The 24,477-nt window shown below is 40.5% G+C and overlaps 1 protein-coding gene across 6 annotated transcripts in view; it reads right to left on the minus strand.

Moving 5' to 3' along the window:
- The window catches only part of ULK4 (unc-51 like kinase 4), a 447,445-nt gene that overhangs the window by 221,626 nt on the left and 201,342 nt on the right, over window positions 1-24,477 (minus strand). For 5 of the 6 annotated variants that reach the window (XM_030551188.1, XM_030551184.1, XM_030551185.1 and 2 more), the window contains exon 31: window positions 10,821-10,869. The exons of the other annotated variant lie outside the window; for it this stretch is intronic. In XM_030551188.1, coding sequence (XP_030407048.1) covers window positions 10,821-10,869 — 49 coding nt within the window. The remainder of the gene's footprint in view (window positions 1-10,820; window positions 10,870-24,477) is intronic. 6 annotated transcript variants of the gene reach the window in all.

Consider the following 24,477-nt stretch of genomic DNA (forward strand, 5'->3'; position numbering starts at 1 on the left):
AATTTGGCCAGTTAACTTTTTCAGTCTCATTACAAAGACATTTTCGTTACAAGAACATGCATAAAGTTCAACTACACCACCATACATTTTACATGAGCACTGATATATAAAATATAGAACTGTACAGAAACTGTTTTACAGCACAAGTTGACGTCTTTGAGGCTAGCAGTGTTAAAACTTGTACTTCAGTTTCTAATAGGGTAACTACACAATTGGACTGACTGGTTTTAAAAAGAGAATAGCACTGAACTCCTTAACACCAGCATTATTAGTTACAGTATTGAAATTTATCTACAGAAAAATCCAAATTCTCCAGATTTTATAGAATTAATGTTATATGCAATGGTTTGAATTCATATAACCTAAAATGAAGGCCACATAACGCATTTGTGACCTGTGGAGTTTTTATTAACCATCTTTTATTCTGATTGATTTTTCTCCGCCAATGGATGTAATAAGACCTACTCAAGAAAGGAAGTTGGACTAGAAAACATACACGATGACTCTATTGATAGTTACCTTAGCAAAATGTTGGCAGTAGTTCTAAAATGGAAATGTTAATATACATTTTAGATATGTGGAGGTAAAACATTTCCAATACCACTATTTATGCCTTCTAACAGTATTCTGCTAATGTGTACAAAATATACTTTATTCACATAACATACTGATATTGAATTTCAGATAGTAGGTCACATTCTTTAGTTTCATATGGTATAAAGGTAAAATAGTAGGGGCATGGAAGGGTAAGGATTTAGCAGAAAATGCTATCAACAGGAGAGTGTAAGATGGTAAGATAATGTGCCATGGGAGATGTGCTTTATCTTAATCCCTCTATTTGGTTTCTTTTCCCATTACAAGCCTGTCCTTCCCCTCTCAGAATTTAAAGATATACCAACTTACATACTCATTAACTTTACTTCACCATTTACATCCCTGTTGAAGTTTAAAATCTTCCTGCTCACATACATTTGTGCATTTACAATTTGAGGGTTTAAAAAAAACAAACCAAACCAATTATTTATTGTAGTTTTCTATATATTTTATTAACGGAACAAAATCCTGCATTTTTCTGGGTACACTATTATCATAATTATCATCAATAGCTCTTTGTGTACAATATTTTTTCTGTTATACAATTGAGACGGTTTCTTCTGTAACCGTTTTTCTTTTAAATTTTTTGGGGAAGAATTTAGCACTCCTAAAAGACACTGGATGAGAACCTCCTGAAACTATAGTTATCATCTAAATCTCCATAACACAGAAATAGCAGGGGCTGCTGCAGTGCGAGCTTCCCCCCAGAAAAGCCTAATGAATGTTCCTCAATTCTAACTTGGAAAAGAAACTGTTGCTTACTGTAATTTTGGTTCTTCGAGATGTGATGAGGATGTGTATACCACTTAAATATGTGCGCACCCACCTACCTGAAGCTGGAGAATTTTGCCTAGCAGTACCCAGAAGAGAGAGCACTCATGCCTCGTGCTCATAGCTCCGCGCCCTTGGCTATATGAAGCACTGCCTCCTCAACCCCCAAGTTCCTTCACACTGAATGCCAAAAGACTAGATTCCAGTGCAGCGGAGACAGAGGGTGGGTCGTGGAATAGGTCCAATATTGACACTTCACTGAGGAACACTATTGATGTAGCTTGAACTCTCACAGAATGAGCCTGCACCCACTGAGGAGACATAGTTGAAGTTATTTCATATGCAGTCTTAATTCAGGATGTTTAAAGATTATCTGTGAAGAGACTGCTTGTGACGATTGGGATGATTGTGATTCTGCGTGAGGAAGTCAAGATGGAGAGGAAGGGTTATGGGAAGCTGAATCCACAACACAAGAAAGTCAGAGAACCAACACGGACTTGCACAGGCTGGGGCAATGAGGATGAGCTTGGCCTGACCCACTTTCAGCTTGAGAATGACCTGTGGAATGATCAGGATCAGAGGAAAAGTGTACAGAAGAGCCAGTTGCCTGATGAGACAGAAGGGAGCCCAGACTGAGACCCTCTAGAGAGCAGAAAAGAAGGCATTTTCTGTTGTCCCTTGTAGCAAACAGGCTGAATGTCAGAATGCTCCAAGCTGCAAAGATGACCTGCAGGGCACTTGTCTTAAGGGACCACTCATGACTCAGGGAATAATTTCTGCTGATGTCCATGAGATGATTCAGTGTGCTGGGAAACTGATTGGCTCTTGGAGTGATATGCTCCTCAATGCCGAACTGACACAACCTATCTGCCTCTTGGCAAAGCACCCTAGAGTGCACTCCCCTTTTCCTGTCACATAATATATCATGGTGGTATTATCCATAAGTGTGCAAAACACTGAGCCCAAATATGATTCAGGAAGGTGTGACAGACATTGTTGATGGCCCAAAGTTCCAGCTCATTGATCTTCACTGAGGCCTCCTGTACTGACAACAGACCTTGAACTTTCAGCAACCCCAGAAAAGTTCCCCAGCCCATCAGGGAGGCATTGCTGACAACAGACCTGATTGGTAGGGGCTGGACAAATTGAATGCCCTGGGATATAATTTCCAGAAGCATCCACCACTGCAGGGAATCCAGGACCACTTGGAGATAGATGGACTAATCTGTCCAAGTGGTAGAGAGTCAAATGGTAAACTATCCTGAGCCACATTCGAAAAGGTCGAAGATGCAACCATGTGAGCAGGACCACCTGCGTGCAAGGAGACGTGTGGCCCAAGAGTATCAGGCACATCTGAATTGTAGTGGAAGGCTGAAACTGCAGACCGAGGTAAATCACCTGAAAATGGTCAGACAGTAAAAACACTCGAACTGACACAGTCTATTAGGGCCCCAATGAACTATTTTCTGAACAGGAAACAAAGCTGACTTCCCAGTGTTTAGGATGAGACCCAGTTGAGTAAGTGCAGCGTAGTGTCTATATGAGAAAAAACTTGCTCTCTGGATTTGCCCGTCAGCAGCCAGTTGTTTAGATACAGGAAGATATGGGTTCCCTTCTTTCTGAAGTACACTGTCACCATAACCATACACCGTGGAACTATTTCCACCACTCCCAACGTTAGCGAAGAACCGACCAGCTCGAGCAGTGTCTTGTGAGGAGGATCCCTGAAGAGGGATGGGGAAGGAGGTGGAAAAGGGGCATGGAGAGGAACTGGATTGCACAGACCAATCTGACAGTGTCTAGGACCTAGCTGTCAGAGGTAATTGAATGCCAAGCTGTCAAGGCTTTTTCCCCCCACTTTGAACTTTAGAGTAAAAATGTGGGGTACTTGCATGGACCCTTCTAAGCTTAATTCCTAGCTTAGATCGGTAACGCTGCCACCAGCCAGAAGTCTGTCTGGCACACTTTCTGTTCCCCCAAAACCTTCCCTGGGTCTTAAAACAAGGAGATATTAATCAGGTTCTTAAATTAAATTAAATTAAATTAAAGAAAGAAAAGGTAAAAATTATCTCTGTAAAATCAGGATGGAAAATGCTTTACAGAGTACTCAGATTCATATACACTAGAGGGTCCACCCCGCCTCCAGCCTGAGATTCAAAGTTACAGCAAACAGAGGTAAAAATCCTTCCAGCAAAAAGACACATTTACAAGTTAAGAAAAAAAACATAAGACTAATCCACCTTGCCTGGCTATTACTTACTATTTTGAAACATGAAAGACTGATTTAGAAAGATTGGGAAAGCCGGGGTGTACGTCTTGTCCCTCTCATTCCAGAGAGCGAACAACGAACAAAACAAAAAGCACAAACAAAGACTTCCCTCCACCAAGATTTGAGAGTATCTTGTCCCCCTATTGGTCCTCTGGTCAGGTGTCAGCCAGGTTTACTGAGTTTCTTAACCCTTTACAGGTAAAAGAGACATTAACCCTTAACCATCTGTTTATGACACAAGCACTGTAAATATGGGCCAGCCAGCCCCCAAAGAGACGGGGATGAAGAGGGCGGAGTAACTACTGGACCAGTGCTCTAAGTCTGCTTCTTGAACAATCTACAAACAGAACAATGCTCTTTAAGGTGGGTCTTCCCAGGACAAAGCAAGCACAGCATATGGAGATTGCCCCTCCACACAAAGGACAGAGTTTATACCCCAGTGAAGGCCTCACCAGGGAACACCATCTACTAACAACTAACACCAAGGGCAAGACTACACTACAAAATTAAGTCAACCTTAAGTTACATCAACTTACTGCCACTGCAGTAATTAAACTGATTTTGCATGCCCACACTATGATCCCTGTGTCAGTGGTGCATGTCCTCACTTAAAGTGCTTGAATCGATTTAACTCAGTGTGCAGCACTGTGGGACAGCTTCTGAAAGGCAGCAGTCAATGTAAGCAATGCAGTGTCTACATTGACATTGCATCGACCTAACTACTTGACTTGAATGCTACCTCTCATGGAGGTAGAGTTATTAAACCAGTCAAGTGGATGAGTTACATTGGTGGGAGCTACATTTTAGCATAGACATTTACAGAGTTAGATTGATGTAAGGCAACTTACATTGACCTAACTGTAATGTAACTAACTAGCTATATATAACAAACTAGGCTGCTAAGTCTAAGGCCTGGTCATAGGGCTTAAGTTGATGCAGTGTCAGTGCAGACACTGTGTTGCTTACATCAATTGTTGCTGCCTTTCAGAAACCATCCTACAATCCCCCACATACTAGCAATTAAATCGGTGCAAATGCTCCGGGTGAGGATCTGCACAGCCAACACAAGGATAGCATGGCCGTGTAAAACCGCTTCAAATACTGCAGTGGCTGTACGTCAACATAACTTAGGTTGACTTAATTCTGTAGTGTAGACTTGCCCTAAATGTGAGGTTGTGAGACTACAACCACACAGAGCTCCAACTCCAGCCACAGGCCGTGAGAAGGAACTGTGTGTGTGTGGGGGGGAAGGCGGGAGGGCTGGGCAGGGCTGCCTCATATAATGAGGGGAGGAGCCACAGCCACAAGGTGCAAGCGCCGCCCATTTATGGATACTGCTAGGCAAAAGCCTCTGGTTCTGGCACACACATCCCTGAGTGTCATACACATCTGCAACTGCTCGAAGAAAACCCATGTTTATAATTTGTTCTGGCTAATACTTCATAAGTGATAGTGCAGAAACAACCTAATATTTATTCCATTCTCAGTACTTCTTTTGGACAAGTACCTATACTCAGACTCCTCTGGAAGAACCCTAGGCTCTTCTTCCAGCAAATGCATCTCCAACCTTGTCTTTCTCCTTGGACACTCAATTCTTCAGACCCCGGTTTTCTTACTAAAGTTACTTATTGTTGTAATATTTTCATTTTCACCGCCTTATTCCTGTTTTTTGTCAGTTTCCCTAAAGTATTCAGAGAAGGCATTTGCAATTCTGGAATGTATGCACACATTCTTCTATGTTTAATACTTATCAAAGAAAAAAAATCAGAAAATTTATAACCCACAGATTTTGTTTTCTATTAAGTTTAATCAAAACCAATAATCAAATACAGCAGCCTTCTGAAAATACATCCATTCTATATATTTTCTCTGATTATTTTTGACAATACTCAAGTTCAGTGAAGTGGCATAGTGCCTGAATTTTTTCTAGTCATCAAAACTTTATATCATAAAATTTATGGAGGACGGCACTGCTCAGGTGATCGGTAATGGGAGCTTGCCCTGTCGAGGCCTGAAGCACAAATCTAACCCAGGGCTAGTAGGGAATGAAAGTTTCAGTGTGACAGCTGCTTAGCCTGCGTGAAAGGAATTGGAAGTCTGTCCAACTTGAGTGGATGTATGCTCATGACAACAACTCACAAGTATTGTCAATTTAGTGCAAATTGCCACCTTTTATGGCAGTTTCAGCACAGAGGCCAAAGACTGAGTGAACATACAGAATTAACTATCCTCACCCCTATAAAAGTTGTTCAGTGCCCAAAAACTCACTCTTTGCTTAATGCACCCAAATGGTGAAGGTAAAGGAAGGAGAGGCTCCAACCACAGAGGAGCAGTTGCCAACCTGGTAGGTCTTGCAAAAGTGCTCTGGGAAGGGCTGCATCAAAGCATTCCTAGCCCCCATCTTAGTGTGAAGACAGGTTCATGCTGGCCCCCCACTAATTCTCTGGAGGCTGAGAAGTCAGTACATACCAAGGCCATCGAAGAGGCAGCTGGCTACAGAAGAGCCATGAGAACAATCACCTCAGACATCAGGAAGACCGGTGCCACAATCCAGGCAGTTTTCCCCCTGCCATCCTATTTTGGGAATAAACCATCCCTACAGAACAAAAAATTCCATATCCTGATGGATGGACACAGAGAAGGAGTGGAAAGTTTGGGGCAAGCTATTCCTGAGAAGGGGCAATCTTGGGAATACTATCGGAAAAATTAATAATAATTATTATTGGAGACAAAATTCTAGCAGCTGAGTAGTCCATTCATCTGTGTGGACAAACCCATTAGTCCCAGACACAGGGAGATACAAGCAGAAGTAAATGGCGTAGTAAAGTACCAAACACTGATTGGCTAAGTCAAATTTTTATAGTACAATATATTTCAAACTCTGCAAAGCAAAGTTGCAGTTTCTGACTCTGGGAGTTTATTGATTTAGCAGAAAAGTCAACACTCTCAAACCACACAAGAGGAAAAAAGGTCTTATGCTGAAAACTGGGATACTGCTCAGGGTGCAAACAAACTCTCTCTCCTCTTTTGCTCTTCACATCTAAGTTACAGTTTCCTAGAGTAACATAGTTTAGGCTTGGAATGAGGAGACTGGGTTTCTGTTTCCAATTATCTCACTGGCTCTCTCTGTCACACTATACAAGTCAGTTAACAACTCTAGATGTCAATTTACCCATCTGTAAAATGGGTAAAATAATATCTAACTTTCAGGAAATGGTGAGACCTACTCAATGTTTATACAGAATTTTGAGATCTTTAGATGAAAGGCAATATGTAAATTATTATTGTTATGCTCTTATCTGTTGCCAGACAACTAGGAATCAATTATCCAACCTCAACTCCTTTCCCACCCAGACTGACCTGTCTGTATGTATTCACATGTACACAACAAAACAAAACAGTTTAAAAGTCTCAGAATCTTTCTTGCTCTTTCATAACTGACAGGTAATTTTCCAAGGTCAGCTAGGGAAAGCTGTTTATTACGAGCATTAGTTTCTTCCTTTTACATCAAAAAGAGGTCAGAGAGAACAATAGCTATCATAAATTGCTCCCTCAGTCTGTCCTCCCAGCTAAATAAAGATCAAGTTTACTACAATTGCATACAAGTCTCAAAATCTTCTCTGGTTGACTAGATTTGGTCTGATAGGGAAGTAAATGCTCCACTTTAATTGTGGTCTCACACACACACACACACACACACACACACACACACACACACACTATGTTTTTTAAAGCCTGTATCAAGGTACTGATCACCAGCAAGGAGGATGAGGGCAGGGGAGAGAGATCTCTATCTGGGGGTATACATCAAAGTTTTGCTCCGCTATGGAAGGCTAAGATGACATTCTGGCAACTTTCACTGGAGATGTAAAATGATAGCGATTTTGCTTTCTGAAAAAAGAGCCTCAACCAGACCTGGTTGAAAGTGCTTAGAAAGCATTTTATGATTTCGTTTTATATTAACTGTTCACTTCCAATATCCTTATTCAAGAAATAGTGAGTCTATTCTTTGACAATAAATATTTTCACTGTGAAAACATGAATAAGTTTAAGTGCTGTGATGTTAAGCATAACAATGGTCCTGAGTTAAGTCTTACAAGCTGGCATTTACAGTTCCTTTCGGAACAGCAGTCCTGGTAATTCTGTGAGTGTTCAGGAAATAAGGGGCTGGACATCACAGGAGATACCCAGAGAATTTGGGTATTAGCATGTGCCTATCACATCTGTACAGATACAGAAAGGCCTGGGGAGGCCTGGAAGATTGTGCTTGTGCTGCCAGAGACTGTTGTTTTCAGGGAGCTGATCTACAGCAGGCACAGACAAGACTGATTCACACTAATGGCAGGTAGTGGTGAGGTGCCTCACAACGATGGGTACCTTTAGGGAGTGTTCCAATGGAAACACGGGCAACTACAAAACCTCTCTTAGGAAAACACAGCATGCTGAAAAAGGAAACATTTCCCCTTAAAATTGTGATTAATTTCCACACCCAAGCAGTATAAGATACCTATGACATTTTCACGGGCCAACAGCCATACAGACAATTTTCAGCTAGTGAAGGTTCTCTTTATTTTCTAGAAACGATTTTGAGACCATATTAGATCAACTTGTGAAATGAAAACTAAATTACTGACTGACTCCAATTTCTCCCATTTCTACACAATGGATCTCAGACATCAAAGGTTACTGTTTCAAATAAAGGTTATCTTTTGAAACAAAAGAATCATAAAAATCTTTTCTCCTAAATCTGAAACAGATTTCTACAATTAACTCTACAGAGATTGTAGCTAGGGATCTTTTATATAGAGTATGTCCTTCTAAAAATGTATTTTGTTGGCAATCAGCAAAATGCCAGAGTTTTGAGAGTTAAACTTCAAGTGTTAGTCTGTTGTGTGCCTTCGTATGAAATATCTGATTCATGTACTTTACTGTGTCTTTCTTCAGTTACTATTTATCAGTAGGACTTAAACCAGGTCAGTACTAACCATGTTGTGTAATCTTTGTTTTTATTATTTATATCTGCCACAAGAATTGCTCCTCAAAGATTTATGTATACATGAATGTATATAAAACATCATGACAGCAATATTCTGAATGCTATTGGAAAAATCTGTCATCAATGAACAGTTTGGGGTTATTTTTTTTTAAATAAAAAAGTTTATCTGGGTTATTTGGTATTAAAGTGATTTATAATAATAGGCAGTGAAATAAATCACAGCAATGAAAAAGAGGAGATTAAAATACTTAAACCTAAGCAGGAGAAAATCAAAGCTGATTCAGAACCACATTAATGAACAACTTCTACCATGAGTAAGATTAAATTTCAAGGAAGTTACAATAATAGCTCAGTGGATTGAGCACTGGCCTGCTAAACCCTGGGTTGTGAGCTCAATCCTTGAGGGGGCCACTTAGGGATCTGGGGTTAAATCAGTACTTGGTCCTGCCAGTGAAGGCAGGGAGCTGGACTCGATGACCTTTTGGAGTCTCTTCCAGTTCTATGAGATAGGTATATCTCCATATATTATTATAATAAAAAAAGTACGCAATGGGTTTCATCTCCATAAATCACACATATTTTTGTATTCACAAAAAGCACACTAACAAAACATAACATTTCCCTAGTATGAGTTTGTGAATAAAACACAAATAAAAGGGGAATGAGAGAGAGCTAGAAATGATCAATGATATACTGATATGGTATCAATATTTTAACAAGCATCTCCAAATTCGCTCTTTTTAGCCTGTGAGGAACCTTACATTTATGACTGCACAGTGTGTGTATGTAGGGAGGGAAGGAAAATGTGGAGTCTGCCTATGTTTTCTTTGGAAATGTTTTGAAGCTACCTTTCATTTGGTACAATCATAGCCATCTTAAAAGGCCAACCATTTGCTCTTAGGAGCATTTATTACAAACCTGATCTAGCAGAGATGTTCTATTAGTATTGAAGAGGGGATTGAATTGTATTAGAAGTAAGGAAATCAACGCAACATTCCCCTCTCAGATGGGCATACAGAAGTTTAGGGAGGTGCTGCTGGAAGCCACCGCCATTGCACCAGTGAAGCTGGTGATAATTAAGTGAAGAATACCAATCTTTAAGTACATTAGCCTCTAAGCATGGGATTAACAAGTGAAATTCTTCCATTATTGGGATAATTGCCGCTTCCTCTGAAGAGTCTGGTAGTGACCACAGTTAAAACAGAATACTGGACTTGCCTGACCACTATTGTGATGTCACTAATAGTCACAGTTCCTGTGTTCCTCTTAGCCCCTGTGTAGTTTCCAATTGCACCACTGGAAGAACTACAGCAGATGAATTGTCACTTACATAAAATTTCAGACAAGAGAAAAATGGACCTTTGAACAATTTCTGCAACATATAAGATGTAAACATACTTATCATATCAAATACACAAGCCTTTTCACCTCTTTTTATATTGTACTCTTATTTTTTTAAACTGTGTTTGATTTCCTGCATATCCTTCTTGCAATACCTCAAGCAGTAACACAGTACCCAGCTGCAAGTGCATGTCTGTGGATTGTTTTAGAAATAGTACTTCTATACGCCAGTAACATGAGCTATCTACCAGTGTTTTATGATCTTTTATACAAGAAAAACTATATTTGGGGGATGGAAATTAATATTCTCAATTTAACCTGTGATTACCCAAAATATGCTCCTGGACTTTTAGTACCAAAAGAAGAGGAGCTAAAGGCAGGTATCTGGAGTTGTCAGGAATAGCATTATCAGCATATACATAGTATGTGAAGGCAGTTTTCTGAAACTATACAATGAAGCCAAACAGATGCTGTCTAGTAGTAATGGAGATTATTTCTTTGCTGATGAATAGCAAGTATGCAATACAGTACTCATTAAAACTCAAAGCTGACTAAGATCTGAAGAAGGGAATTCCTTTGGCTCATGAAAGGAAATCTTTGCTATGGTAAATAGCTGATGACATTACATATATAAGTCTGTATATTAAGTATATGCTAGAGTTTTCTACACTGCTATATATCATGAAGCTGAACAACCTGAGGAGACTCATACAACTCTCATATATAAAGGCATGCGTATATAAGTGAACCATTTATGAACAGAATTTAACCATTTTTTAATTGCAGTCATTGTATGCCACACAAATTTGCTTAAAGCTGTTTAAAATTAAATATAAAATGTGTTCTTACCAAAATAACTTGGAAAAGTACTGGAACAAGTTTACTTTCTTCAACAATGCTGTAAAAAATAATTAAAACACGTTTTTATTTATATTAATGATCTGTTACTGAAGACAATGAACTTACACAGGGAGCAGTGCAGCACAAGTCTTTGATGCTAAAATCTGTGACCTAGAACCTCATTCTTTGACTAACTTTTCATATAAATGAATTCCACTCCAGCTATTAAATAGAAACAGCAATGTAATTCTTCAGTGGAAATTACTCCTTGGTCTGGCCTTACTGATGTAAGGCAAATGAGTGGAACGGTAAGAAAATTAATATTTGTAAAATGGCAGAAATTAATTAAAACTCAGAAACACACTATCAAACAGGCAATGTAGATGGTAAAATAATTTGAACTAATAGATCACAAAGCATACAGCGAATTTATAAACACACAGTGAATTTTGTATGTATGCCCAATTAACTATCTTCTCTACTCTAAAATAATAATGTCCAATGAATTTGCAGCATTTTTTTTAAAGTGTTGGGAACTGATCAGCCAGCATATTCTAAATATTTTCTCCATAAAAATCGGATACAGATCATATATTAGAAGAGGGGAATATTCAGAAAAAGGACAACAGCAACAACAATTAAAATGTATACAGCATTTTTCAGCCTATAACTGCAAAGTGTTTTATGTGTATTAATAAATTAACCTTCACAACATCCTTGTGAAATAACCATGGGTTCAATTTGCTTCCTTTTAAGTTAACTCTCATTGATTTGAGTGGGAACAGGAACTGGTCTCTTATTTCCAAATGGCTAAAATTTGACTTGTTTGAAAAGTGTTCTACTCTGTTTTAATAATTTAATCTTAATAGCTTACCTCAGACAAAAATCAAACTAAGTTAAAAGAATGTTAAGACCACACAGTCAAACACTAAGAAGTTAAAAAATGCCAATATTAAGATTGCTTTTACCACCTTAATTTGACCCCCTTGTATCTCTACATTATGTGATCAAACAGTTAAAACTATATCATACTATTTTTTCCACAGGGTCTCTGCCTCATTCAGATCACAGGATGGATAGTGCTCACTGGACAGGAAGCTATTCGCTATTTAATTTTATCCACATCACTCAACGTGCTACACTATGGCTTAGTCACCACACACCATCCAAACCATGCCACTGAATAAAGAATTATTCATTTTCTCATGGGCTTTCACTTGGGTGCTTTCATCATTTATGTTTGTGAAGCACTAAGAGACAATGTCTATCTTCCCAATATCCCCATGAGATTAGGTGGTATTGTTATCCCCATTGTACAGATGAGGAGCTGAAGCACTGAGAGATCAAGGCCAAAACTGTCCAAAGTGTCCACTAATTTTGGTTGCCGAACTGGAGATGCCTAAAATCTACTTTTTCAGAGTATTTGGTATAGTAATATGCAGACAAGCCGCTAACAAGGGGTGAGACACAGACTTTGCTAGGGGATTTCATAGCTACTATTTGCTAGACCATAGAGTAATGATGAGACACTGAAATCCTGAGGTCAATTCCAGATTTTGGAATGGAATTTACTCTATTAGTGTAAACTCTTCAGCTCTTGTCCTCCACTAACCTAACCCTTTCTAACCAGTACTCATGTTCCATCAGCCTGTCCTTTTCTGTCCCTGCTCCCCCACAATCTGACCCTGTCCCTTTCAACATCTACCCATACCCAACCTGCTCTACCCAGCTCCGCACCTTTACGTTTCAGGGAGGCTGCTCTTCCTTCTCTTCTATGCTATCTAGGTGCCAGCAGGGGGAATACTGAGATCATAGGAGATACCAGTTCTTATGCCCAGTAGCACAATAGCAGGAAGAAACAGCAATTACCCAAAGTCCAGCTCAGCTCCTGCAGCCCTTGGATTGAGCATGTGCAGATGGCATTTTCTGCAAATTTATCTGCCAGCCTCTAGCAGACCTCTACTGAGCAAGTGCAAACTGCAATTTTCAAAGCAATATAACTTGGCCAAATGTGGGTGGATTTTCATGGGCCGAATAGAATACATCAGTTAGTCTACCAAATTTTAAGTCCCTACTCTAAAGTGAGGTGGTGCTAGACCTTCTCAATGAAATGGGTGTAAGATTTTTTTTTTTAACATTGGAAATACACTATTTTTTCCAGACTCATCTTCAAAAACAGTGGAACCATTTTGCTGAAACTGTACCCAAAACAATTCAGTCTGAGGCAGACAGACAACATAGAAAGGAAACAGACAACCTTTACTATAGGTTTTGCTGTCAGTTAACACCCATAATTAACAAAGAAACAATTTATTAAAAGAAAATAACCCACCCTCTATTTTTTGTGTAGCAAACAAAAAATCAGGACTTGAAACAGAACTAATTAACCTGTGCTCTATTAGAAACAGAGGGAAACAACATTTGCTAAGTAGGAAAGACATTTTTTTTTCATGTGCCCAGAGAATACCACTAAAAAAGTAGTGTGCTAGTTGTTTTTATGGGGCTGCTTAGTACAAAATGATTCTGTTATTTAAAAAAATAAACTCAGGGAACTTATTGCTTGCGAATGGTGCTACACCAGTGGTTCTCAACCTATTTACCACTGTGGGATGCATATGTGGCCCACAATGTGTTATGTGGGCCGTATCCAATACTACCTTTCTGGCCCTGAGAATGTCACATGGGCTGCAGTTCTGTGTTGACTGGTCCACAAGCGGCCCGTGGGCTGCAGGTTGAGAACCACTATGCTAGACTGAAGATGTGAGAAAACACATACCACCTTTTATTCACAAACCTGCTGTGGAGAGAGGGGTAAGAGTACCGTTCGCTCACTGTAAGAGGAGGTTACTTACTTGTGACTGGAGGTTCTTCAAGATGTGTGCTCCCTATGTGTATTCCTTTGACTCATGGTTTTGTCCCAGGTGATAAACGGCAGGGTGGACCAATGGCGTCTCCAGTTCTTTCTCCACCATGAATCAACAGATCCACAGCAGAGGGGAAGGAGGGTGGGAAGTAGAATACAGATAGGGACCACACATCTCGAAGACCCTCCAGTTACAAGTAACTTCTTTTTCTTTGAGTGATGGTCTCTATTGTATACCACTGACGGTGACTAACAAGCAATACTTCAGTGGGAGGAGGGTGAGAGGATGAAGATAGAAGGGTTAATGGAGCTGCACCAAAGGAGGCATCCGCTGCCAAATCCTACACCAAGGCATAATGCGTAGCAAAGGTGTGCCTCATGCCACTCTATGTATAGCCCAGAATGGTATGTTGTGGAGGGAGGCCAGGATTGAAACCTGGACTCTTGTGGAATGAGCCTGAACCCCAGTGTGTGGCAGCATGCCAGATACTTGGTAGCAGAGTGCAATGTACCCTGAAATCCACTTAGAGATTCTCTTTGTTGAGACTGCCTTTCACTCCGTCAGCTGTTGCAACAAACGGTCTGGGGGATTTTCCAATTGGCCTTTTCCTCTGCAGGTAACGTATATCGAGGGAGTGGAGTAGTCATTCCTCTTCTGAGGCATGTGGCTTCAGGAAGAAAACAGGTCAGTGAATGGATTGATTAACGTGAAACTGGGAGATGACCTTTGACAGAAATTTGGGATACAGGCGCACGGAGACTATCTGTATGGAAAGTTGAAAAAGGAGAGTCTGCCATCATGGCCCCAAGTTCACTGACCCTTCCTGGTGAAGTGATAACAAGGAAGGGGATTTTCATGGCATGAAGGGACACAGAGCACGATGACAGTGGTTTGAAGGGTGGTTAATTAGTGTGGATAGAACAACGTTGAGGTCAAACTGGGTAGCTCTGAGTTTTATGGGTTGGAAGGGTCTGATGAGACCTTTCTAAAATCTAGAAGTCAACAGGTGTGTAAAGACAGTATCCTTCACCGGGAAGTGGAAGGTGCTAATTGCCGCTAGGTGGACCTTGAGAGAGTTGAAGATAAGACAGGATGCTTTCAAAAACAGGAGATAGTCCAGGAGGAGGGGAATCCTCGCCATTTCTGGGGAAGTCCCTTTTTATTGGGGCCAGCAGGCAAAATGTTTCCACTTGGCCCAGTAACAATGCCTAGTGGATTCTTTCTTGCTGCTAAATAGGATGTTTTGCACTTCTGATGAACATGCCCTTTCTAGAGAAGATGCTGGGAAACCAGCACTGTCTGGGCCACCAAGGGGTGATTAGGCTGATTGTCATTCTCTGTCTCATCTCATCTTGTGGAGTACCCGTGGTAGGAGCAGGAGACAAAAGAAGACATAATTGAATTGGTCCGGCTAGGGGAGAATGAGGGCATCACCTGAGAGTGATGTCCCAGCCTCCCACTGGAACAATGTGCATTGCATTTTCTGTTCACTGGGGATGCAAAGAGGTCTCTGATCTGAGTTCCCCGTTTGTTGAAGTTGTCCTATAATACAGTATTGTGGAGTTCCCACTCATGATTGATCATACATTGCCTGCTGAGCGACTCCACAATTGCATTCTGCGTTAAATGCAGCATGTCTTGATGGGGAGCTATAATCTCCCTAGAGATAGAGATGGTCCAGAAAAGTGTGGAGATGCCAGGTCTCCCAGAATAAACATGTCCTGGGGTTCTGATGCTCTCCCAAGTCTACCAGGAGTTAAGGGCACCCACTCTGTACCCTGTACCAGCACCAGAGTGATGGGCTTCCCTGAAACAGAATGGTCTCTTGTTTTATGAGGCACTGATGACGTCAGTGTCGGTAGTCTGTACCCAGCACCAGTGGATCTGTCTTCTTGTGAGGCCTCTTCACATGCTAATGAGGCTTGACACGTGTTCCCCCTCTTGTGGAAGGAGCATCCCCTTTCTTGGGCTTGCAGGAAGCCTTACTGCCATGCTTATGGTCATGGTTCCTCACCTCCTGACTAGGCCCCCGGTGTGTGGGGTCCATAATGGTGATACCACCGGTGTCAGACTCTGACTTTGCAGCTGGATGTCTGACTCTCTGACTCCTGGATGCCTTAGGCCAGTGTACAGGGGAGGTTTTCCCCAGCCTGGATCCAAATGAGAACTGATGGAGACTTCCATGAGGAGCTTCTGGAGATGGAGAGCCTGATCTTCTCAGGTGCGACTGGGGAAAGACTGGCAGATACTGCATCTGGATGTGAAGTGGCCCTCACAAGCAGTAGAGACAGCGCTGATGTTCATCCTTACTAAAGATACGTGGGTAGGAGGTACAAATTTTAAAGCCTGGGGTCTTTGGCACAGTCTAGTATCCATGAATGGGAACAGGGGAGGAGGGGATTACGAAGTAAAAATTAGCCCCCAAACTATCTATTCTACTCTAAAACTACTAAAAACTATTTAAAACAATAAAAACAGTGAAATTCTGTAAAAACTAACTAGATACAACTTTATTCGTTTAAGTGCACCACATGCAAGCAGACCCTGATTGTTCTGACCCGGACCATGCAGCAGTGAGAAGGAACTGGAGACAGTCGGTCTGCCCCATCCCTTTATCACCTCAGACAAAACCATGGGGTATGTGCGTGGACCAATAGGACGCTACTTTTAAATCCTCTGGCTCCAGATACATGGTGCACATATGCAAAGCCTTTGTGGAATACAATAGGGGCCCTCACTCGAAGAACCACCATCACTGGCCTCTCTTCTTCGGTTATTAAAAATGGTAACAATTTTTAAGGATGTTTTTGATGATTAAGAATTCAATGACGTACTCATTTCATATAGGCCACTTAGCTGTCATCTCAAGATTGATTTGAATTGGTGATGGAGAATTGCAAGCCTCCTTATTTCAAACTTGTAAGCCATCCAAAACCTGAGTATACACCTTAGCTATTATGTTCTCTCTGAATTATAAAAACACAGAGTAATAATTAAACTTAAATGAACCTTTCTCCCCACCCTTACAAGTCTGTCATTATTTGCAATTAACTTATTTTCTATTAATCACCTGATTTTCTGCATACCTGCAGTGCTTCTGGTAACTAACATATAAATTGTAGTTCTTGAATGACAGAGCTAGGTACCCAAGGGAGAGAAACACAAAATTGCAGAGAGCAGTGAGGAAGTATTTATCCTGAAAAGGTTTCAGATAAAGTGCCACAACCTAACTGTAACTTAAAAAAACCTGATCTTGTTATGTTGTTATAAAGCACCATTTCACTGGACAGTTTTCAAGCCCTGTATCAGCATGATTATCTTAGGCAACATAACTCAAAAATGAATTTGATCAAGCACACTACACTGAAGTATAGTATAATTCCATGTGAAATAAATATTATAGCTTTTTTGCTACAGTAAATTCTCCCCTAAGGGTTCAGTTTCATAGCTGAACCTCTAAACATTTCGTAACACCTAATTTTCACATTCAGTAAAAATATCTGAAGACAACTTTACTGTGAAGAAGAGCAGGGAATAAACTGGAGCATGCTTTTCAACTGAATAGCCATGTTTGTGTTCAGAAAAAATAAGCACTATTGAGGGGTCAGGCAAATACATTGAGAAAGTAAGTTCTGCTCTCCTACTCCATGTAACATTTGTTATTTCTTTCCCTCTGCCCTCACCTGAAACTTAGTATTGATTACTTTTTTCCCCTCATGTCCCTTTAGAATGTGCAGAGCTGACATGTATATAGACATAGATGGAGCACACTTGCTAATCAACGCAAAACTTGGGATACAAAGTGCCATGGTAGTTGCGCAGACACATATGAAAATAATTCATGTGCACTGACACTCAAACGTAGTCAATTTTCCTTCCACATACACATACGTAAAAATATATACAAACAATACAACATATTCTATATAAAACATACAATGCACAAAAGGAATAAAATTTATAAAAAGGAATATGAATATTTCAAAGTTAAAGAAGAAAACTCAATTTAGGGACAAATTCTGGTCCCTGTGAAGTCAATGGTAAGACCCAATCCCTGGAGGCGCTCTACTAGATCCTTAACCTTTAAAAGTTCTGAGTGCAAGTTTGATTATTTAAATATGGGCATAGATAAAATACTATATACGTGTGTGTGTGCGCGTGTGTGCGTGCGCGAGACAGATGTTACCATTTTTTCTGTTGCTGGCTATCATTTAGAGAGAATTCTGGGTTTCTACACAGGAAAAGCCTTAAAAATTGGACAGGAATTTGAATTTTAATTAATCTGTTGAACTCACTTTATAAATGGTTGCATCTTTAAATAAGTTATCAGAAAGCAAAATACAGACAAAATACTTTATTATATCAATCAGTTATACATATTCCATATTGTTTGGAAAATATACAGATGCTTTATATATTTAGGATTATCTTTTATTTGTTCACAAATTACATTGTGTATATAGTATTTTATCTATGCCCATATTTAAATAATCAACTTGCACTCAGAACTTTTAATTGATAATGTGCTATTATAAAGGCATGTAGTCATACCTTACGGATATTAATAAATACCACCTTATCGCTGAATCATTGTTATGAAAAGTCATTCATAGGATGACCTGGGACTTGGGCTTTGATTTAAAATAATGGGCAGAATAATTTATTTTTAAGACATTCTAGTTTGCTTTGTGGCCAAAAGGAAACCCATGGGCTAGAATTTAACACAAGGCAAAGATTTTTTTTTTTTAAACACATTGCTTCCATAAATCACTAGACCAGAGAACCAAAACTAGCAATTTTAAATTCAAGTCTGTAGAATAAAGCTGGATTTGAAGTCAAACACTTCATGGGACCAAGAGCCTAAGCCCCTTTTGAAAAGGGGAGAGGGATAGCTCAGTGGTTTGAGCATTCAGCTGCTAAACCCAATGTTGTGAGCTCAATCCTTGAGGGGGCCATTTAGGGAACTGGGGTAAATATCTGTCTGGGGATTGGTCCTGCTTTGAGCAGGGGGTTAGACTAGATGACCTTCTGAGGTCCCTTCCAACCCTGATTTTCTATGGAAACACTTCTTAAAAATATTATCTTCATAATGGTTGGCTATTGTACCTACTATGTTTATAATGGAAGTAGTAAGGTTTTTGTATTTATGAATGGATGCAATTTCACTCTCCAACTAAATGTTTGTTTAACCTGAAACATTCTGGTACTGTAATTTCCCTTTGCATGTCAGAGTTACAAATTATGATGATTAAAGAACTATACATAAGAAAACATTTTCCTTCCCTGCCTCAACATCTTTGGTTTCAATTTCCAGTTTTTGTATGTCTTAATATGGAGTACCTAATTTGGGGCATATCATAAATTATGAGCAACATTAAAAAAGGGAATTGAGGAAGTAAAAACAACAACTTGATATCTACAAGCCTGATCATGAAAGGTGTTCAACCTTCACAGTTCCCAATGAAATACAAAACTTGTGGCAAGATCCATGGTTTGGAGTTTAGCCTTCTGTTCAGGCTAGCAAAAATGCACTGTCTTGGGGTTGGAATAATATACCAGTCTAGGAAGGGGCGTGTGCAGGAAATTAAATTTGACTGCTTTTGGAGGGGCATATTAAACACACACTGCTAGAAGTTGCAGCACAGTACAGACCCGTGTCCTTGAAGCTGCAACCACTAGTGCACATGATGGCTCTGGACCAGAAGGATCTGTCCCCAGTTTCTTCCCAGGGAGAATTGAGGGCACTCCCTGCTTCTCTGAGTGCAAACAGACCCCAAGACCCATTTAGCTGCTCTTAGCCCCTCCACCATTCTGGAGTTCCCCCTCCCTCAGGATCCTTGCCTAAGGGACTGTTCTCCCTTAGCTGCTTCTCCCACACTCACTGCCCCCTCCCTCAGGGAACAGCCCTATGCCCTCATCTCTCCCTTCCCTATACTCCCCGCACCACCATTGGGAACCCTGTGTTTCTCCCTCCCACCATGACTGACCCGTTCCTTTCCTGCCCCACCCCTAGAGGCCTGGGAACACGGACAGCATAACCAGCTGTAGCCCTCCAAAAGCTTTACTTGCTGTCCTGTGCCCTGTGTGTGGGGCCAGGCTGTCATACGCATTTGTCACTCCAGCTGGGGCGGCTGTCCTGGGTAGAAGAACACTACTATTGAATACGAGGATTGTCACTCTGTATCATCATTGCTGCTGAATTGGTGGAAGCAGATGGCAGTGCAGAGGTGGGTGAGCTAGAGCAGTGTGGGAAACTGACCACAGGTAAGAGCTCTGCTTTGGGCTAGGGCATGCTCCAGGAGCAGACTTCCAGTACGGAAACTTGAGGGGAGAGGCAGGTGCCCCCATCCTTCCTAAATGGTGCCCCTGAAGGGGAAGGGGGAGGAGGAGGAAGAAGAGGAGCTCAACTGGCAGCCAGCTGCCCTGCTGCTTCCTCCCTCCCCAGGAGGCATGGAGATTTGGTTGAGGGGGAGGGCAGAAGAGTGCCTGCTTACCCCCCTTGTGCATGCCCCGGAACCTAGAGAAAAAGATAATTTGCTGAAATCAATGGAAATGACAGGTGCTTAGCACTTCAGTATCATACCCTATGTTGGACGAGCAGAACAGCAAAGCAACGCCAGCACTCTATTTTTCTAAATCAGTATGGTTACCAAACATTGTACTTCTTTACATGCATCCTATTTGAACACTGGGCTAGCCTCCACCAATGTAAACTGCAGATTTCTTGACTACACTTGGGGTTTACTCTGGTGAAGCTACATTGTTGGCTAGCCATTGATTAACAGAAGTGTGACAAATCTCCACTGTAGACAAAGGGATGAGTTTTCCAAAGCACTGAGGTGACTTAGAAGTCTAAATGCTATTGACTTCCAATGAGACAAACTCCCAAGGGCCTAAGCCCCTTTTGAAAAAGGACTTCAGGCACGGTTGAAAATTTCACCCATGGTCTAAGGATGCATTTTGTGGCTGCCAAAGAGCAGACATACATATTTTTTAGTAAATGCCAAAGACTCGTGATAAGTACGTACAATTTTGTTTTCTGGATACACCCACTATGAGTAAACAAAAACAACACTTGTTGGTAATGTTATAACTGATGAAGTCACAGGCTCTTATTTAAAATAAAGGATTCGCTGTGTTTTCATTTCTCATTACACAGCATAAATATCCCCCTCTGGAGGTGCAGCAATGCAATAACCAATAAATGTCTTCTAGTAAAATCACAGTTCAATATATAAAAGAGAACTTGGCTTGGAGACCTGAGAAACAACTTAGGAATTCATACTTAATATATCAGATTGCATTCCAGTCAGTTCCTAGTTATCCTGTACTTCTGTTCTGGGGCACTGATTGGAAGAACAGGTAAGCAAATGCTTTTATAGACAAATCTAAAAATGAATGAAAGCAGGACCACAAAATGAATGTATAGTTTAAATGCTAGAATTCTAAACAATAGATGTTAACAACACTAAGAAGTAAGAATAATAGTAAGAGGCCAATATGGTTGCATCACAAGCTCTTTAATTACTTGAAAATCAAAAAGGAATCCTACAAAAATTGGAAACATGGACAAACTGCTAAGGAGGAGTATAAAAGAACAGCACAAACATGAAGTTACAAGATCAGACAGTCTAAAGCACAAAATGAGTTATACCTAGCAAGGGATAATAAAGGCAGTAAGAAGGGAGTCTAATAAATACATTAGGAGCAAGGAAAAACATGCAGCGAAGTCCACTCTTTAGCAGAAAAGGAGACCTAATAATGTATGACATCAAAAAGGGTGAGGTGTTTAATGCCTATTTTGCTTCACTCTTCACTAAAAAGGTTAACTGTGACCATATGATTAACACAATTAATAGTAACGTCAAGGAACACTAACTTGTTTTCCTATTCTGGCTTAAGAATACTTGATAAATAAGATGTATTCAAATTGATGGCAACTGATTAAATTAATCCTAAAATACTTAAGCTGAACCAATCTGCAGAACTATTAGCTATTACCTCCCAGAACACGGATTTACCAAAAAAAATAAAAATAAAATAAAATAAAATAAAAAAATCAACCCACAACCTAATTCCCTTTTTTGACAGGGTTACTGGTCTAATGGATGGGGGGAAGCAATAGGTGTGTTATATTTTGGTTTTAGTAAAGCCTCTGACACAAGACTTTCTCATAAGCAAACTAGGGAATTTTCCCCCTAGATTAAATTATTTCAGCTGGGAGCACAACTCGTTGAAAAACCATACTCAAAGAGTAGTTATCAAACTAGGAGGTCATATCCAGTGGGGTTCCGCAAGAGTCTGTCCTGGGTCCAGTACTATTCAATATTTTTAATAACCTAGATAATAGAGTGGACAGTATGCTTATAAAATTTGCTTATGACACCACATCTTCAATAAGCCAAAAAGTAATCTCCAGCTGGGAATTCCCCAGCATGGGAGAATCCAAACTCCAGTTGGAACCAATGATAAGGGTCACTAAGTTTAAAACAAGGACATATACTTAGTATCCAGAATCATATTCAATTCAAAACAACTTTGACAAAATTAGAGAATTGGTCTGAAATCAACAAGATGAATTTCAGTGAAGACAAGTGCGAAGTACTACACTTAAGAAGGAAAAATGAACTGCACAACTACACAATGGAGAAAAAATGGCTAGGTAGTAGTACTGCTGAAAAGGACCTGGGGATTGTAATGGATCATAAACTGAATCTGAATCAACAATGTGATGCAGTTTCAAAAGACACACATATTCTGGGGTATATTGGCTGGAGTCTCGTACATACGAGATAGAAGGTAACTGTCCCATCTATTTGGCACTGGTGAGGTCTCAGCTGGAGTGTTTGTCCAGTTCTGTGCACCACACTTTAGATGTGGACAAACTGGCAAGAGTCCAGATGAGAGCAACAAAAATGATAAAAGGTCCAGAAAACCTACCTATGAGGAAAGGTTAAAAAAAATTGGCAAGTTTAGTCTTAGAAGACGGGGAACCTGATAACAGTCTCCAAATATGTTAAAAGCTATTGTAAAGATCATAGCGATCAATTGCTCTCCGTGTCCACTGAAGGTAGGATAATAAATAATGGGCTTAATCTACAGCAAGGGAGATTTAGGTAGAAAAAACTTTCCAACTATAAGGATTAGTTAATTTCTGGAATAGATTACCAAGGAAGGCTGTGCAATCCCTGTCTAATGTGTTTTTAAGAACACATTAGACAAACACCTGTCAAGGATGGTTTAGGTTTACTTGGCACTGCCTCAGCTTGAGAGGATCGACTAGATGCCCTCTCGGGGTCTCTTGCAGCACTACATTTCTATGATTTTATGTTCATGTTACAACTGTTACTTTGCATAGTAGCAGAGGCATATTTTCTGGAAAAGAAAAGGAATTTAGAAAACCAAACCCAGTAATTTTATTATGCAGCTTCAATCTGCATTCCATTTCATTCCGCTGGCACAGTTCTCCAGACTTGAGGGGTATATTGCTTATATCAAGACCCAGGATTTGGATTTTAGCTTGTAAACTGTGTAATGGTGGAGAGAGGGAGGTCATGATAACATGGCAAGTAAGACGACAATGCACTACTATGGTAAGGTTTGAATAAATTTACATCATTCTACTATAAGCCTAAGAAGATACTGAAGCAGGTAAAAGAAGAAAAGAGATCTTCAAGTAACCAAAAACTAATTGCCAGCTGGGAATTCCCCAGCATGGAGGAACCTGTGACACTCCAGTTGGAACCAATGATAGGGGGTCACTAAGATTAAAACAAGGACATAAACTTAATTTCCAGTAGTATATTCAAGTATGCCTGCAGAAAACAAGAGCTCGTCTACCACAAAGCAGGAAGATGAACTATGAGGACCTATGGATCATTCCATCCTTAGTATTGTACTTCTAGTTATGCGGGCAAGTTAATATTAGAAGAGTAAAACTCCATCCCAAATATCAAAATTAGGAATTGCTTTTATATATTTCTACTTCTCCCCCTTCTTTGGCTTTCCTCATATTATAAAGTGATCTCTCAAGCTATTTTGGTGACATCATTGGTAAAAAGTAGTTAGATGCTCAGCTACTACAGTGATGGGTGCTACAGACACCCTAAGGGTATGACTACACTAAGAAATTAGGTCAAATTTATAGAAGTCGATTTTTTAGAAATCGATTTTATACAGTCGATGGTGTGTCCCCACTCCAAGCCCATTAAGACCCTTAACTCAGTGGAGTGCATCCACAGTACTGAGGCTAGCATCTACTTCCAAAGCGTTGCACTGTGGTAGCTATCCCACAGTTCCCACAGTCTTCGCCACCCATTGGAATTCTGGGTTGCACTCCCAATGCCTGATGGGTCAAAAACATTGTCGCGGGTGCTTCTGGTTACATGTCATCAGGCTCCCCCCCTTCCTTCCTTCCTCCCTCCGTGAAAGCAATAGCAGACAATTGTTTCGAGCCTTACTTCCTGGGTTACCCATGCAGACGCCATACCATGGCAAGCATGGAGCCTGCTCAGCTCACCATCACCATACGTCTTCTAGGTGCTGGCAGACATGGCACTGCATTGCTGCAAATCAGCAGCTCATTGCCTTTGGCAGCAGATGGAGCATTACATCTGCTCTTTTAGCCAACCTCGGTGAGGTTGGTATGGGGCGCCTGGGCAGACATTGGTGCTTCTGGCAGACCTTGGTGAGGTCTGTCAGGGGCACCTGGACATAAGTGGGAGAGACTCCAGGTCATTCTTTTTTTAAGTTTTGTCTCATGGAGATTCAGTCCTGTCTGCAGTTGTACTGCACTATCTTCT

The sequence above is a fragment of the Gopherus evgoodei genome, chromosome 2 (assembly GCF_007399415.2).
Source record: "Gopherus evgoodei ecotype Sinaloan lineage chromosome 2, rGopEvg1_v1.p, whole genome shotgun sequence".
NCBI lineage: Eukaryota > Metazoa > Chordata > Testudines > Testudinidae > Gopherus > Gopherus evgoodei.